The sequence below is a fragment of the Crocuta crocuta genome, unplaced genomic scaffold (assembly GCF_008692635.1).
Source record: "Crocuta crocuta isolate KB4526 unplaced genomic scaffold, BGI_CrCroc_1.0 scaffold172, whole genome shotgun sequence".
Classification (NCBI taxonomy): domain Eukaryota; kingdom Metazoa; phylum Chordata; class Mammalia; order Carnivora; family Hyaenidae; genus Crocuta; species Crocuta crocuta.
Window position 1 is genome coordinate 1,466,084 of NW_027528872.1, and position 18,857 is coordinate 1,484,940.

Consider the following 18,857-nt stretch of genomic DNA (forward strand, 5'->3'; position numbering starts at 1 on the left):
CAAAACCATGGATGCCATGTCAAGGGGTAATGGCTCTCACATAGACAGGTCAGACATAGAGACTGCATGGCTTGGAGGGGCCAGCAGGCTGGGGGGCATGGAGATGGGACTTGGGGGGGCAGAGAACAATGGGTAACACTGAGGAGTACCAAAGCGTATGGCAGTCAAGAAAGAAGAAAGGGATAGAAGGACAATGTAGGTGAAGGAAAGAAGATTCCAGCAAATATTGGAATAAAGAGCATAAAAGCATAAGGGCACAGTTCTGAGAACTCAAGTTCAACATGAAGAGCAGTGCCAGTGACAAGGGAGAGGACACTGGCTCAGACAAGGGAATGATGAGCAGAGTAAAACAGAACGAAAGTAAAAAGAAACAATTAAAAAAAAAGATTTAAAAATAGGCTGAAGGCAACAAAAAGTGCATGCGGTAATAAAAAAGAAGTTTCTGGCAAGATCAAATGAAAAACTGCCTCAGAGAGACAGATGAGAAAAAGCAAAGAGGAGAGAGAATTGCTTATCACAGAAAGGAAGTCACGTGTCTACATCCACACTAATTCTATTGACCTGAGTAGGTGCTCGCTGAAGCCAAGGTGGAGAATCCATCCACAATTTAAACCCAGCTCAAGGTTAAAATATAGCCATGAGCTTGGTTTTGACATCTCCTCCTCTTACTCCAGGGCAGTTTGGGGGAGGCAGAGGTAAGGAATGGTCTAGATAAGGATGATGAGCCATGGAGGGCATTTTTGCCTTTGCTTTGTTCCCAGATACCCTCTTTTCAAAACTGACACCCAGTGAGCAATCCTTCTAAATAGGGTCTGCTCTCCTCTAATTTGGGCCCATTATACCATTAAGAAAAATTTCCAAGCTCCTGTGATCTGGATCATGCCCAACTCTCAAGTCTCATTTCAGACCCCTCTCTCCCATCCTCTGATGGCCCACCTGTGGCCCACGTACTGGCTCAGCAAAGAGCAAATTCACCCTTAACGCTTGCTTTTGTTATAATCAGGCCTTCAGTGGATTGGAGGATCCACATCTGCATTGGTGAAGGAGATCTGCTTTGCTCCGTCTACGGATTCAAATGTTGATCTCTTCTGGAAACACCCTCACAGACATAACTAGAAATAATGTCTTTCCAGCTATCTGGGCATCCCTTTGCCAAGTCACATTGACACATAAAATTAACAATCACAAGTCTACCCCTAGCAACTTGGCACCCAATCTCTAAATGAAGACAAAAACAAGGTTATAGAATCCACTTAGCATGATACAACTATCTTGCATACAACAAACTGAAGATGTACTAATTCCTTCCCTAGAATAAGAAGTAAAGTCCTTGAGTGATGTTTGCTCTTCTCCTGATATCCTGTAACTTAAATACTATGATGTAAAATTCACAAAAAGTCAATACACCTTATGTTACATGATAAGAGAATAAGAGAGGAAAGAAAACAAAGATGTTTGCTTAATATACGTATATACACACAAAAAAAGTATTTCTAACAAAATAGAGAGAAGCTTTTGAGATACTCAAGACAGAGTCCTCATTTCTGTAACTGGTTATGTACTTGTGGTTGCTATTTATAACCACCTTCTACTAACTACTCTGCATTCCCTTTGTTGTAGCAAGCATCTCAGCTGCTGTTGGCTCCTGACCTCGCAGGGTAACCAATCTTTTATTCATGAAAGGTCTGAGCTCTGGAGTCTCTTAGTCCTGCCTGGATTGGATTGTCAGTTTTCCCTTAGCTTAGTCACAGAGCACGATAATATTAAGAGATGCCCTAAGGGATCTCCTGGATTCCCAACATAATCTTCTGTACCGCCATTTTGAATTTCCCCTTAGTAGTCAGTCCCATCACCCCCCTCCTTGCCTGTTGATTCAGAGGCATGAGGAGCCCAAAATGACCAGGCTGTGGTCTCAACGTCCAGTTCAATGACATCACTGTTTCGCCTGTTGCAAGCGTTCCTCCATTTGGAACTAAGGTCTCTAGACCAGCAGATCATAGAGTTGAGGGAACAGGAGGCAAACATTTGGCTAGTGGGTCACTAGGGACGATAGTAAATAGTGATAATGCCAGTGCCATTTCTACCACTTGATTCTAGGTTCCGTGAATCCTGCCTAGAGGAAAAATGGCCATCTGAGCTCTAGAAGAGGCTGAATACACATTAACTGAGTACTGAGCACACTGAATGTTGCCCAAAGAGAAAAAAGGGAGGGCTGCAGATGTTATAGGATATAGCAATGAAGGATGACAGTCTAATAACTTTTGAGAAACTATTTTAAAACAAAGTAGGGGGATATGGGATAAGACTATAGTGACCCACTTAGGTGAACCACTCTTCGTTATGACTCTGCTTCCTATTTTTTCATTTGAAAAGCAATATAGCATCAAACTCAGGGAGATGAAAGATAAGCTGTAATTAGAAACATAGAACAAACCCACTTACCTGATTTGACACAATTCTTACTAATGAGCATGAACATAATTTATTATTTTATATTTTAAAAATGTCCTCTGGGAGCCTGGGTGGCTCAGTTAGTTAAGTGTCTGACTTTGGCTCAGGTCATGATCTTGGGGTTCGTGGGTTCAAACACTGCATTGAGCTCTATGCGGACAGTTCAAAGCCTGGAGCCTGCTTCAGATTCTGTGTCCCCCTCTCTCTCTTGCCCCTCCCCAACTTAGGCTCTGTTTCTCTCTCTCTCAAAAATAAATAAGCATTTTTAAAAAATGTTCTCAATTTGACTTTTACTTGCCTCTGGCTCTTGGCTCCACTATGCCCTGACCTGTAACTCCCAAATCTTGCTACACAAGGTTCTCTACCCACACCTCCACCTAAGCAATTCAGGTCCAGTTGGTCTGGGGAAAGTCAGCATTCCTCTTACATTCTTTTTTCCTAAAAGTCCCTCATGAGATTCTGAGGCAGACATCAGGGTGGGCTAACAGGTATTTTCTGGTATCTCATGATTTGGTGTTCTCTGAATCTGCTATTTTATTTTCAAATATCTTCTCCTGTTTAAAAGGTCCTTCTGGTGCTTGACTCTCTCCTATCCTATTTTATTTTAAGCTTTCTTCATGGGCTGGTGTACACCTTATCTCCTCTTTGGTGATCACACTTCATTTCAATAAGCTGAAAGCCATATTCCCAAAATTCCAAACTGAAACAAAACATGGTAAGGCCTTTTACCCCTTATTTGTAAATACAGAAACCCAACACTTTACCAAAGATGAAAACATTAAGTTCCTTTTACTTTCAACCTTAACCAATCACACACTGAGAAGAATACATGTGTCTCTTGGTTCCTTGCCTGTCTATGTTATTCCTTTGGTCTGCACCACTAGCTTCTACTTTACCTTGCAAAGAAAATCCACTCTTTACAAAAAAGAATATGTATATTTGAGAAAGAGAGAGAATGGTGGGAGGGGCAGAAAGAGAGGGAAACACAGAATCCGAAGCAGGCTTCAGGCTCTGAGCTGTCAGCACAGAGCCGATGTGGGGCTCGAACTCCTGAACTGTGAGATCATGACCTGAGCTGAAGTCAGAGGCTTAACCAGCCAAGCCACCCAGGTGCCCCAGAAAAATCCACCCTGTTAAAGTTAGTTTAATGTCACCTGATCTGAGAGTCATTTTGATAGAAATAACAGAGACGTTCAGATTTTCTTACTCAAGCAATGAAACAGAATAAACACTAGGGAAAAATAATAATAGAGACAGTTCACTTAACGGAAGTCCCTGGTTTTCAAGTTCTCATTCACATATGTATTCAATAGATACTTACTAAGTGCCTACTATGCACCAAACCCTATTCTGGGCACTTGGATACAACAGTGAACAGGGCTGGTCAACTCCCTCCCTGTGGAGTTTGTGCTCTCCTGCAGTGAAACAGACCACAGCTCTTAAACATGTAAACATTTATAATGTGATAGATGAAAACACACCAGAAAGGTCGTAGGGAGTAGCTGGGGGGAGGTGGGAGCTCTCTGCCATACAGGTGGTCAGAGAGGCCTCTCCTGTATGGTGACCTTTGAGAGCAGAGCCCCAAGGGACACCTGGCATGGGATGCCAGCATAGGGAGCTATAAAGGCCCAGGCAGAGGTGTATCCCTGATTCTAAGAACATCAAGGAAGTAGGTTAACAAAGAGTTTTAGCAGCATAGGTCACAAAGATGTCAGGGGCCACACAGCATAGGACTCTTTGGGCCATAACAAGACTTTGGCTTCTACCCTGAGTGAGCTGGCAAGCAACTGGGAGGACAGATCAAAGGAAGGACAGAATCTGTAAAGGCGCCAGCAGGGCCATGCTTCCTCTGGATACTTTAGCGGGGAGCCTGTTCTTTGCCTCTTCAAGCTTCTGCTGGTTACTGACATTCCTAGGCTCATAGCCACATTCCTCCAGGCTTCAAGGCCAGCAACTTTGACTCTGGTCCATCTTCACATTTCTTTCTCCTCTGGGTGTGTATCAAATTCCCCTTTGCTTCTCTCCTATAACTATACATGTGACTATATTTAGGACCCACCTGGCTAATCCAGGATGATCTCCATATTTCAAACTCTTAAGTTCCTCAAATCTGCAAAGATGTCATCATATAAGGTAACATTTAAAATTCCAAGGATTCAAAAAAAAAGGGGCGCCTGGGTGGCTTAGTCGGTTAAGCGTCCGACTTTCGCTTAGGTCATGATCTTGCGGTTCGTGGGNGGTACAGTCCCAATACACAATGAATTGTTCTGCTTACTGATAAAAAAAAAAAGAAGAAGAAGCTTTACAGATCCATTAAGTATCCAAACAGTAACTTCTGAGCCCCTATTAAGTTCCAGACTTTGGGGACAGGGTGCAAAAGAAGATGGGTCCCTTGCCCTCAGGAGGCTCACAGTCGACTGGGAAAGCAGACATAGCCAAGTGATCACACAAACAAATGTCAAATTATAATTGTGCCAAGAAACGCATAGTATATCATGGCTCTGAATCCTGGGGGAGGGGAGGAGGTAATGCAAGACCAGCAGGTCTGAGAAAGCATCCCTAAGGAAGTGATGTTCAAGTTCATGCTTGAAGGATAAAAAGGATTCCTGAGTGAAAAGAGGAAGAGAATGCAAGGCAGAGGAGAGGGAATGTAGAAAGGGCCCATGACCAGAAAGAACAAGGCGAGTAAAATAAAACCAAATGAACATGGGGAGGCAGGAGCATGGTGTGAACCAGGAGTGGAGCAGACTCATCTCAGGGACCTGTAGGCCTTGATTAAAACAAACAAACAAACAAACAAAAACAACTAACCCTCTTAAGTCCTTGAGGTAATATCCAATTCAGGTTTAAAAAGATCACTCTGCCTGTGAGTAGAGGAAGGGTGGGTGATCGAGAGCTGAGTGGGTGTGTGCAGACTCGCTAATTATTTTCCTTTCATAGCTAGGATCTGAAATGCTAGACTGTCCGTTTCCAAAGATTTCTCTTTGTGTGGCCTTCCCACACACTCACACCCTTCTCCCAAGCTTGGGGAGGCACCTGGCTCTCAGCTCTCAGTCCTGGGATTCCTGTGAATGGCTCAGCCCCAGCAGCCCCTCCTTTCAAACTTTACCTGCTGTCCCCATCCCCACTATATATCTTGATGGGAGGGACTGGTCTTTTTCATCTTTGTGTCTGTCTCAACCTGTATTTCTGTACTTCACACATGGTGGTCTACGTGTGCATGGAAAGGAAAAGTGAAACCCAAAATGTCTGATCTGCCTTTCTCAGTGGAGGAAAAAAACGCTAGACTGGCTTGAGTTCTTAGAGTGTGGGGCACCGTTAGTATGAGAACCCCTCTTTGAAGTCTAGATTCAGAGCACTATGAGACCACAATAAAACAAGTCCAATTGAGTTATGAGAGCCAAGGGGATGAGGGCAATGGAGAACAGGAACATCACGAGGCCAGAAAGTTAGAAAACCAGGAACACTAGAGTTCAACAGACAGATCCAGGATGGGGAACAGGGATGCAATCCAGGCAGGTGGTTGGGAAGAAGGACCCATACCAGAACAGAACATGGATGCCTCCTTGGTACAGAAGACTGAGTCTTTTTAAAGGAGTCAAAACAAGACAAACGGACACAAGAGCCTGGCAACATTTACTATTTTGTAAGTAGTTATAAAAATGAAGGATTTTAATATGAAAAATGGAATTTGGCTTCCTTTTGTTTGGTACCTTTCTCCAAATTAGATTATATGATATATCAAAATATTCCTATAAAGTGCATCTAATCTGAAATAGATTAAAGAAGTAGGTCATTCCTCCAGGTACTTATTGTCAAGATTCGGACTGGAATCCAGGACTCCTAAATCCTGAGATTTCCTTCTTCTACTAAACTATTCAATCCCCAACGGAGCCAACACCGGGTTCATTGTACAGACTCCCAATTAATCACAGTAGAAAGCACTATTTGCCAAGTGAAAATCCTCTATTTTGAATTCTTAATCCCCCCACCAGCTGAGTTTACCACAAAGACATGAATATATAATTGAGACATAAAGAAAACATGCCACCAAATTAAACTGTCCTAATTTTAAATCAATAAATTCTTTCTCAAATAACATGAAATGAAGATCTCTCAAAAGAAAAACACTGTGCTCTGGCAACTCCAGGGGCATTTCAGCACTGAGCCCATCTCCAGCAGAAGCCAATTAGATTTTTACCAACATCAGACACTAATTTACCACAGACGAGGTTTGACAGGAATAGAGGTGTTAAGATATACGCCAGGTAGTGACTCCTTAAAGCCTAAATTAGCCTGGAGACATCTGAAAGTCTGAGACACCTTCACCTGCATGCAGTGGGCTCTTAGGTACCAGTAGGAGAAGGCTGCTGGCAACAAGTCAGTCTCCCAGTTCCCAAGGGTGTGGGCCCCTTCCTGCTCACCTATATCCTTAGCAGCATCCTCACCCTCTCTGGTATTAACAACATGACGGTGGAACAAAGAGTCTTAGTGTTGTGTACTCTGTTGACTGGTGTACAAAGAAACATAGCCTAACTTTACTATGGAAAAATAATCATTATTATTACTGCAATGGTAATGCAAGATATATTTAGTGTTTTACAAACTGATTTGGTGGTAGAAAAGGTTTTGGCAATCTTTCCCCTTTGTATCTTTACCATGCAAGAGACACAGAACTAGTTGGGTTTGGATATATCATTTACTTCTAACACTTCTGTCTTCCTACCGAAGTTTATTGACCCCAGTGCTTGTGATTTTTCTATCCTACTGATAGATTTCTAGATATTCGTCCTTTGCCAGAACGATCTAACGGAACTTTCCTTGACTAAGAGAAGTGATGCCTTCTCTCCTGACCTAAAAACTCCTATTCACCATTAAGGGGGTTGATGAAATGTAACCATGTAGTTTTGCCTAGTCTTGCAGATAAATTCAATTACTCCCTCTCAGTGTATTAATAGCATTTATATTAATGAGCATCCTAACCCCTGCTACCCTAGAAGAGAGTTATTTGTAAGTGTAGGGGTGCCTTCTGCTAGACAGGGCAGGAGCTCTGAGTCATTGTGCCCTCAGTGCCTGACTTCAAAAAACTGGTGCATGAAATTGAATGAATTGAGGTTTTGGATGACACCTCTCAATCTGACAACAAATGGACTGAGAGACATAGTCACCAACTTCTCCCCATGCCATAAAAAGCTAGGTATTTCAACTTTAGCAAAAACTGAAGAATTCTCAGAGACTTTTAAGTCTTTCAAGTACTTAAGAGTCCTCTGGCAACAGCCATGGTTTTCAGATCCATGATGCTGGCCTTGTAACACTTTGTATGCTGAAACCTTTAGGAATGTTGTATGAGGGCCGTTTGTAACATATTCTGGGATTAGCCAGATCCACATAAGACAATAAGGAGACATCATGCAATCGTTAATTAAGACGATTTGTCTCAAGTTCAGCTTGGATATACTACAGGATGCTTCTCATGTGGGAATGAGGATACATAGGAATGTACTTTGAAAAGGCTACTTATTCAGATCTGATGTTTGTGCTTCCCCCCAAATAAAATGACTGCATGTCTTATTTGGAGGCTGCAGGGATATGTAAGGTCCAGGAGGAATCCCAGCCACCATACTTTAGAATCTGAGGCAGCTCAGACTTGCTGGGGATAACCATCTCAGGGATGAGAATTCTGTGGTCACTTAAAGACCCTCCTTTGGGAGCCCTAACCACTCACCTGAAGGGATGTTGCATGACTGCTGTATTTTCTGTGAAGCAATAGGGTCAGGCTGCTTGAATTTTCTGCTTCCTTACAGCCATGAGCAGTGTGAAGGGCTTGGACAGGGCAACCCTATTTTTACTTACTGTTGTGACCAGGTAACACCAGGAGGCAAACGTCAAGTTTTCCAAACCACTTCCAAAAAGGGAGGCCCCTCCCAGCCACACCATAAGGCACAGAAAATGCCATTAATAAACCAATATGACTTTCATTACAGCGATTTTCTCAGATTTCTTTAGTCTAAGAGACTCGTCAGCCTATCCATTGTCAGTAACTGCATGGAGAAATTTAAGAACTCACCAGCTAGAACAGAAATGCTTCATTTGCATGCTGTCTAAATTCTGTAAATCAATTTCAGGTAAAATGCCCTACTTCCTTGTCATTCTCTAGGGTGCTTTGAGGATCACTCTAATTTTGTAGTGGGATTTAATTTCCTGACTTTTTGAAAGTTCTGTCGAATTCAGATGCACAGTCTTATGATCAAACCGAATGTGCATATTCATCCATTTCAGGGAGAGGAAAGATAATTTGGAAAACAGTTTGGGATGGCAAATATGACCTACTGTCACGCAGGGCTGTTGAAACCCAAAGAACACAGATGTACTCAGAAGGTGACTTCTGTTGATTCAGAACTGGATGGTGACGTTTCCCTCCAAAATGGGCTCAGCAAGCTGCAGCCGGAATGGAAATTAGTTGGTACCAAGGTCTCCTCAACTCTATGGGATCCGTGCAGTGCCAGGAGGGCATGGTGCTTTCTAGGCGATGTGGCTGGAGAGACAGAAATCTTTGCTTTCCATATGAGGATTACAGCACATTGTTCCCTTTGAAATGCTGTGATTCAAATTTCCTTTTGTACAGGTTCGGGGGGGTGGGGAGGCTATGGGGCAGAGGTGTCCAGAAATTAAAAGTTATTGTTCCTGTTCCCTTAATCATAATAAAGAGTTTGGTTTGACAAGGTCATTTAATTATTCAGGTTTGGAAAGCAGCGCAATTATACGTATCACGCAGGTAAGAGGAGAGGGCCCGGAACAGGAAGATAATAAAAGGTAAATGAAGGGCTCGTACCGCCAAAGCTCTATTGTTTGCAAGTCATCTGCCTGTGCTGACTATCTCTCTGACCTAGGCCCTTTCTCTCTGGAATTCCAATAACAGGGAATAACAGCAACATCCTGGCTTCCTTCTCTCATCCCTGCCCCATTCCAGAGACATTAGCATTTCCTCCCTTTCGTGAGCTTCAGAGATGTTTGACTCCAAAAGGCAGGTAATTAACTATCAAACAATAGCAGGGATTTTCAGATTAATTCTGCTTAGCAAGACATTGGAAAACTCATTTATACCAAACAAAAGGGAGGGAGGGGGTGATTAGATGTTCCGGTGACAACAGAGAGACCTAGATAGGGCCTGGGAAACTGATAGAGACCAAAAGTTTTATTAATTATTATTATTATTTATTACTATGGCTATTAAAGTACTATCCCTGTTTTATGAGCACTGTATGCTAACATTCGCATCATGCAGATGTGTCTCTGAGGGAGATGAAAGCCCTTGAGGTATACCACCCAGGCCTCTGTGCGTGGATGAGAAGGATCTTTGCTAATGTTCTGCAAGCCACCAGGGTAGCTGTGCTATGCCATCATGCAAGGGTGCTTGTGAGATGGTGAGGCTTTGAGATGTCTTCCATATTGCCCTTAATTCAGCAAACAAGTCAGTTCCACAGAGTTTTATTCACTCTGTGTTCTCCATGACTCGATCTCTTCCAAAGAATTACAGAGACAGAGGTAGAGATATTTTAGATACCCTGAGAAACAGCAGGTTCAAGAGCGGAAAAGGGCTAAAATATGCAGCTGGACTCCAGAAGCAGCCACTTATTAATTACATTCACAAAGCAGAACACCCTGAGGTCAAGGGATGGAAATCATTAGACCCAAATTTCAATAAATCTAAAATGGATCTCCCTCGGGGGATGGGCATGGAGGAGGGCACTCGTGGGGATGAGCACTGGGTGTCATGTGGAAACTAATTTGACAATAAACTATTTGTAAAAAAAATAAATAAGTAAATAAAAAATAAAATGGATCTCCCTCACGCTGGCCTAAAAGATTGTGTTCTGGCTGCCTAAGTGGGTGTGAAAATATGTGGGTGGTATTTCTTACTTTTCACAAATGCCTACTGAGTGGAGGATTCAAGGCATCTTAAAATTAAGAAGTCCAAAGATCTTAAGTGCTCCACAACACAACATGATGCTTTATCACATGAGGGTTTGGATGAGTTAGTACTAACCTGCCCCAGAGCACTCAGATAAAATCCCAATGTCCTGGTACACTCCCCCTACCAATTCCCACATGTAACCAACCCCCAAATTCTGCTTATTTTCCTCCGCATATATCTTCAGACTCTGGACTTTCTTCACTGCCCTGGCTAACAGAGGGACTCCAGTCCTCCATCTTTGTAATTATTCTCTCTTGTCTTCAAAAGACCTCTGTCTTTCCCTATTCCCATCTTCTCTCCAAAATCCCATTCTCTTTTCCATACCACACTGACCTCTCAAGTCAATGAAACCCACCTCGCATTTACATGTACTGGCCCATAATGGTGCTCACATACAACACTGCCCAAAAGAACTTTCTAAGATGATAGAATATTCTTTCCCTTTCTATACTATTTAATAAAGCAGCCACTGGTCATACCTGGCTACTGAAGCACCTGAGGTGGCTAGTGTGACTGAAGAAGTAAATTTTAAATTCTACTTGGTCTTAGCTCATTTAATTGTTTTTTCTTTTTTCTTTTCTTTTTTTTTTTTTAATGATTTATTTCTAGGAGAGAGAGAGAGAGAGACAGCGTGAGCAGGGGAGGGTCAGAGAGAGAGGGAGTCACAGACTGAAACAGGCTCCAGGCTCTGAGCTGGCAGTCAGCACAGAGCCCGACGCGGGGCTCGAACCCACGAACCGCGAGATCATGACCTAAGCGAAAGTCGGACGCTTAACCGACTAAGCCACCCAGGCGCCCCTTAGCTCATTTAATTTTAAATAGCTACTGTGGTGAGTATGTACTTAGCTCAGTTCTCCTGTTCCCTCCCCCTTCTCACCACTAGCCCCTGCTACCTTTTCCCTTATCCTCCTCCCACGCGGCCCCCTAAAGCCACTTTCTTAGTCAAAGTTGTCCCTTATTCCTGGCTTGCCTAGAAGACTTGCCCCACACAATCACCTGGGCTCTCTGCATACAGCCAGGAGCCTGCTCCTTTCTCCGTGTGGACCTTACACAATGCAAATCAAAAGAACCATTACCTTTTTTGTGCAGACTGGTCTAACATTCTGGACCATGGAGGCCGAGATCTCTGTGGTTTGACACTCACCCTTACTCTGCCTGGTGCATCCCAAGGCTCCACTTAATAGTTGTTCCTCCAACCTCCCATACTGCCCACTGCAGGGACCCTCCTCTGGAGCCCAGGCTAGACTGACCCAGTTCATATTCTAGCTGCTTGACCAGCCTGGTCAGGACTTTCAGAAAACATCCCCAGTCCCAACAGCCTAGGGAAGATTTTGGAGCATTCAGGTAGCCCCAGAGCTATATTTAATTTATTTTTAAGTTTATTTGCTTTGAGAAAGAGAACAGAGTAAGGTCAGAGAGAGAGGGAGAGAGAGAGAGAATCCCTAGCAGGCTCTGCACTGTGGGCGGGTATGGTGCCTGATGTAGGGCTCAAACTCACAAACCCTGAGATCATGACCTGAGCTGAAAACAAGAGTTGGACACTCAACCAACTGAATCACCCAGGTGCCCCCTCTCTAGAGCTATCATTTAAAGAAAACCAAAACAAAACAAAAAAGGGAAAATACAGTTCAACAGCAAGAGACAGAAGAAATAAACCCATTTTAAAAAAAAAAAAAGGAGAGGATCTAAGCATTTCTCTTTTTCCTTTACCACAAGAATATGCAATGCTATCCACAGATTTAAAAACTATAGCAGTGAAAATGCACACATCTAGAACTTGCCACCAATGAAAGTTTGTCCTGAGGACCAGATGGACTGAGGATGATGTGCTCAGCTGAAGTTCTGGCAAGCATGAACAAAGAAAAGTCCTCTAGCCCTTCACTCCTGCTCTTGAGCTGAGACAGACCATTGCTTAGCTGCACAGGGAAATCTGGCTGCCACATTAAAGGACCAGTCTGATATCTTTATAGGTCATTTCTGAATTCTATTAAAATATATAATCAGAGGGGTGCTTGGGTGGCTCAGTCAGTTAAGTGTCTGACTTCGGCTCAGGTCATGATCTCATGGTTCGTGGGTTCGAGCCCTGCATCAAGGTCTGTGCTGACAGCCAGCTCAGAGCCTGGAGCCTGTTTCAGATTCTGTAACTCCCTCTCTCTCAGACTCTTCCCTGCTCTCTCTCTCTCTCTCTCTCTCTCAGAAATAAATAAAAGCATTAAAAAAATTTAAAGCCAGGGAACTCAGAAATTTAAGAAAATAAAATAAAATAAAAATATATAATCAGATAACATGGGGGGTAAGAGGACCCACACAGCAGGTGTTTCCAGGAGTGTCTGGAATAGGCTGGTGCCCCAGAAAGATTCACCCAACAGCAGCTATACTTCTAGAAACTGAATTCTTGGGGATGACGTGGGCAAATATCACAGAAGTCCATCTCCACCCTAATGAGAATTAATTCTTCAAAGGCAGCTTTTTGTTTATCTTTGTGTGCTAAGTGGTCAGCCAAGGTACTAGTAACCAGAGTTGTTTCTCAGTGATCATTTACTGTATGAATGAATGAAAGTCAGAAGTGCATGACAAAGGGCCGAAGTACTGATGCTCAGGCACTTGCAAAGGTGGCATCATGGCTGACAGCAGGAACTCAAAAATCCAGAACAAAGAACTGGTCGGGTGCAATAGGTATTTGATAACAAGGGGAAAGACATAATCCTAGACCTTAAGCAGCTTATAGGATACTATGAAAATGTCATTACCTTTCTTCTGTGTGGGTTTATTTTTATGTGAACCTGACTGCGTATACATAAGTACACACACTCATGGGCAGACTATCAGTTCAGTCCTTCCTGCTTCTGCTAGCTTGTGTGTGTGAGTGTGTGTGTGTGTGTGTGTGTGTGTGTTCCTGTGTCTGCGTCTGTGTGTATATGTGAGTGTTTAATGATCGTAATACCATTCTGAAAACTTAATATGCCTGACTTTCACTCCGGCAGTGTTCTGTTCAGGGATGAATAGCAACTTCAACAAAATCCAGACAGTCAGCTCCTGCTTGGGGAATTAGGGTTTATGTTCAGTACAATAAATGATCCCAAGATAAATATATTTCTTTTTTTTTAATCCTGGATGGTGATGTATCCACTTTCCAATACAGAAATGGGGGAGTCTGGCTCTATTTAGTTTGTGTGATTGCTTTTAAGAAGGGGGACAGGTTGGCTCTGAAAAACTATGGTCCACTATTCATTAAAGTGTCAATAATGCTCAGCCCAGGCATATCGACAGCGGATTAGCTTGGGCTGAGTCTGTGTACAAGACCAGTGCCTTTTTTAACCTAGCTTGTTTCTAGATCAATACACCCATCAGCATTCGAAAATTAGCCCAAGATGAGATTCCAATACTTGAGGTGGTGTGTCATGCTAAGAGGCCACCTAGCCAAGTCACAGATGTAAACACCTAGCTGGGGATTAGACATTTTCCATTAGCGTGGACATGAGCGAAGATTGATGTAGACCCCCTCACCTCGCCTCTCCTATGTCTCCACCCCTACATGCACTCCACTTTCCGTCTTTGAGCTTGTATAAGACCTCTGGACTGTAATTCCAGCCATTTTCTTCAATAAGTACTTATTAAATGTGCACTTTGGATAAGGCTCTCTCCCAGGTACTTAGGGCAAGGGAGTGTGTGTGGGTGTGTTGGAGGGAGGGGGAGAGCTTAAGAAAAACAAATTACAAAAACATGGTCCTTATTTTCAGAGAGATTTCAGCATTTTTCACTATTCTTTCCATTTTCCAGGTGCATAAAGGTCCTGCTCCCTAAAGCGAATGTCTGTACTAGCAGGTGTTTCTTGATTTCTCTTGCCATTGCTGGGCATTCTGCTCTTGACAATGCATGTGTGCAGGTGGGGGTACAAGAGGGGTATGGTCTCGGAGGGGTTTCAGAAGCACCCCTTGCCAGAGATTATGGATGGTGACACCGGAGCAATCGCCAGACCTCCTCATCGAATGTGATTTTCAAACTATTTTTTTGCCAACTGGATAATAAAAATGTATTTTATATTAAAAACTCACACACCCGAAACAAAAATCTTATATAATGGTACTTATTCTGCTGTTTGTAATACACTGATGCCTTCTATACAATTCCATTTCCTTTTTAAAAAATGCTGTTTGCATCCAGCAGTTTGAAAAAGATTCGTTTGGAGAACCAATAATAGAAAATGCCATTGCAATTTCTTTTTAGAAGAGTGAGAAAACTCAGTAAGAACAATGCGGTGTGGCCGAGCTCTGCCCCCGGCAGGAGGGGTTCAGCTGTTTCAGCAGGCACTGCCCAGGGCCAGTGCTACGGCGTCCTAGGGTGCTCCTGCCTCATGCCAACTCGCCTCGCCTCGCCCTTCACCTGCGGATGGCCGCAGCCCAGGATGGGCAGACTCCTGTCTTCTTTCATCTAAGGTTCCTATCACACCTCCAGTTCCTTTGCGTTCTTCCTTCTCCAGCCACTTTCTTGCCCTTGTTTCCCTAGCGAACCAGCCAACAAGTCTTTCCCCTTTCCATGGGCTCCCTGACAAGGAAGGTGGCCGGAGGCACCCCCTCAAGATGAGCTTCTTGCCCCGGATGCCATTCAGCTGTATGGAGGGAACTGGGAATCGGGCTCAGGAAGAAACCCCAGCAGAGGGGCCAGGCTCCACTGCTCAGGGCTTAAGCTGCTGAGATCATAGAATGAGGTCTTTGGTCCACTGTAAAAGAATTTCAAAAAGCTAGGGGCGCCTGGGTGGCTTAGTCGGTTGGGCGTCCGACTTTCGCTTGGGTCATGATCTTGCGGTTCGTGGGTTCGAGCCCCGCGTCGGGCTCTGTGCTGACTGCCAGCTCGGAGCCCGGAGCCTGTTTCAGTCTGTGACTCCCTCTCTCTCTGACCCTCCCCTGCTCACGCTGTCTCTCTCTCTCTCTCTCTCTCCTAGAAATAAATAAAACATTAAAAAAAAAAAGGTCTTTAAAAAAAAAGAATTTCAAAAAGCTAAAATGCAATATCAGCATTTAAAAATATATTAATAATGAAGCTCTTGGGTGGCTCAGTCAGATAGGGTCTGACTTCGGCTCAGGTCATGATCTCACGGTTCGTGGGTTTGAGCCCTGTGTCGGGCTCTGTGCTGACAGCTCAGAGCCTGGAGCCCACTTCAGATTTTGTGTCTTCCTCTCTCTCTCTCTCTCAAAAATAAATGAAAATTAAATTTTTTAATAAAAACATATTAATAGCTAACACTTCAACAGCCTGCTTCTAAGTGTTATGTAAAATGTAACCCTCAGAAAGCTCCTCACAACGTTGACTCCATTTTACAGAAGGAAACTCCACAGCCCAGTTAGTAGCTTGATCCGAGTCTCACAGCCATTAAGAGGCCAAGTCTGCTTCTGAGCTCTTACTCCCTAATTAGAAACTGTCTACCATGGTAAAGTGTCACGTGAATGCCCCAGGGTCAGTTCTGCTTCATGGGAATAGGTAAGCATCATTCCCAGGGCCTTAAACACTCAGCCAGAGCAGAACCAGGAGAGATGCAAAAACAGAACAGAGGCACAGGCCTCAAAATCTGAGGGTGAGGAGATGCAGGTTATTAAAAGAGAGATGTGGCATTGGAAACCCAGGGCTGGGAGATGAGAGATGCAAGCAAGTTGGAGACAATGGAGGTGGCTATGAAGGACACCTTTCAGTGGGCGTTCAGAGCATCTGTGATGGGCTCTGCTTTCTTTGAAAGCTGAGAGTATGGCACGTGTGAAGTGCCAGAAGAACTAAAGCACTGGTCTTAAAGCAAGCCTAGAACTGGAACCTACAAAACAAAACAAAACAAAACAAAAAAAATAAGAGAAGAAGAAAGCCAAGGAAAGCAAAAATTAGAAGATAATTTTCTGAGAAAATATATTATTGGAACAAAAGCAAAAAAAAAAAAAATCCTGGTCCTATTCAACATTTAATTTTTTTTTTCAAAATTCAGCTTCTAACAGCAAAATGACAGTTAGTTGTCATGTTGTCCTGGCCAGACGGAACAAATTGCATGCAACTCTGCTGAGGATCACAGAAAAAGTGTTCAGCACAGGGTCTCCCAGTCGCCCACCCAGTCCATCTAGCCAAGCACCGCTTACCTTGCACAATGAGGTGGACCCTCGAGGTCTTTGGGTGGTTGTCCGTCTGCACAGAGCAGGTGTATGGGCCCTCGTCATATACATCCACATTCTGGATCTCGATGCTGTACTGGGTTTGGGTGTTGCTCAGAAGGACCACGCGTGGGTCCAGGCACCACTTGTCATTCCCAGCGTAGAGGATGGTGCTGCGGTTTAGCCAGGCCACCCGGGTGACCCGGTTGTCAATTGTGCACCTGGAGGGAAGACCAGATGGGTAAGTCCAGGGACCAGAGAGGAAATAGGAACCATCACGTATCCATTTCCTGCTTGATTTGTTATGGTTGGCACTTTCTTGGTCCGGGAAGCAGAAGTCTTACCAGATTATAGTCTCAGAACACTATCTGAGACTTCTAGGCCTTGAGCAGTCCAGTGCTTCTTAAACCCCCTAAGCACAAGCCTACTCCAACAGTCATTACTATTCAATAGTTTCAACTGGAGGCATCCTCCACACCCAGAATGGCTAGGCCCTTGGAGCACCATCAGCTTGCCCTTTGCTCAAGGATTCCCATGATGTAGTCGTTTGGGGAGAACTAAGTCACTCAATGCTTATAACAACCCTATGAGCAAGATTCTGCTGGTAAAAGGAATGGAAGAACAAAGAAACTAAATATTTCTCCCAAGTCACACAGATAATATGTGCCAGATCAGAGCCCCAGATTTTGACTCCTAAACATCTCAGAATAGTGAATTCTAACAGAGGGCTTCTGAAGTCACAACTAAATATGGACCACCACCATTGCTATTCATCTTCATTATACTCAAGGGCAGAAATGTTCAATTACTGTGAGACTAAAGACATTTTCTAAATTCTCAAAACTGTTTGCACATGTAAAAATAGATTTTGTCTTTTTTATTTTTGCATCTGGAGTCCCCAAATTGTGGAAGCTCCCTTCTCTTTCCTTACACTTTCAAATTTTCCAGCTTCTCTCGCCAAGTCCTAATCATGTCTCTCTGTCTGTATTCATTTTCCTCTCTCACTACACCAAGTATGTTCTACGGCCTTAGGCAAAATTCACAAACAGTGTCCTGATCCTAACTATAATGCTGGAAATAGCAATGTAGCTCAGTATGTATAATGATGCCTCAAATTTATATATTCTTTTTCAGTGTACAAAATGCCTTTACAGCCACCCTGTCTCTTTTGATTCTTGCAGCAAATCTGTGAAGTAGATGATCTTACCCATTCTCTACTTTAAAGATCAGGACTCCACCATTTGGAAGGGTCTGGTGACTTGCCCAGGTTAGAAAGCTAGGAAGTGACAAACCTCTCAGACAGGTGGTCTAATTTCTGGTCCCGTGGGCTCCTCAGAATGTTCAAGGGAAGGGGGAGTTCATGGGGAGGGATGATTGCTTCCGTTGAATTCTCAAAAACACCTAAGAACTGCCACTGAGCACACCAGCTTCCCCAGGTGGTCCTCTTGAGATGAGATATCCTGTACTGTGCATCCTTTCCGCTTATACTTGTGTAAATGTCACAGGATCATTGCAGGGCCACTCAGGAACAGGTGGGGAGCCTTGTGGAAAGTGCGTGTAGGAAAAGCTGCTCAACTAGGTGTTTACCTTTGCTCTGGTGTCCAGCAAGCTCCGTGCTGTTCATTGTGTTTTCTGGACAACGCAGGATGGAAATAATGGAAGACTTTACTTACCAGGGAAGATCAAGGGAGTATTTCTGGAAGTGGACATCAGGGCCACTTGCATCAGAATTGCATGAGGGATTTGTTACAGGTTTGTAGCCTCAGCTCCTATCCTACTGATCCAGGCTTTGAGCACCCAGAAATAAGAATTCTAACAACATTCCAGTTGGGTCATAAACCTACCAAAGTTTGAAAAACACTAGTATGGAGCCATGTGTCCAGGATTGGCTACATAATTTGGGGGGCTCAGCACAAAATGCATTTTCGTGCAGAGTTCTTTCTTCAAGAATTATTAACAATTTCAGGATGTTGAGAGCAGAGCATTCAACTACATGCATGGTCCTTCTGAGTGCAGCACTCTGAATAAATACATACCCCAAGTTGATCTCAGACTTGATTGTGCTTACAACACTTCTTGGTATCTTATTAAAATGCACGTTATGATTTGGAAGGTCTGGAGGGGGGTGGTTCTTCAGAGTCTGCACTTTTAGTAGGCTCCCAAGTGATGCCAATGTGGATGGCTCCAGAGCATTTCTTAGGAAGCATAAATCTACTGGTGAAACATATTTACACTAGGGTTGGGAAAGCATTCAGCTAACACTTCACTATGTGAAAGTGTGGTCAGAAAACCAGCAGATCATC

The 18,857-nt window shown here is 43.6% G+C and overlaps 1 protein-coding gene across 4 annotated transcripts in view; it reads right to left on the reverse strand.

The window, feature by feature from the left end:
- NTM (neurotrimin) overlaps positions 1–18,857 on the reverse strand; it is a 943,759-nt gene that overhangs the window by 154,063 nt on the left and 770,839 nt on the right. For all 4 annotated transcript variants that reach the window (XM_077756517.1, XM_077756520.1, XM_077756519.1 and 1 more), the window contains one exon: positions 16,543–16,775. In XM_077756517.1, the coding sequence (XP_077612643.1) occupies positions 16,543–16,775 (233 nt within the window). The remainder of the gene's footprint in view (positions 1–16,542; positions 16,776–18,857) is intronic.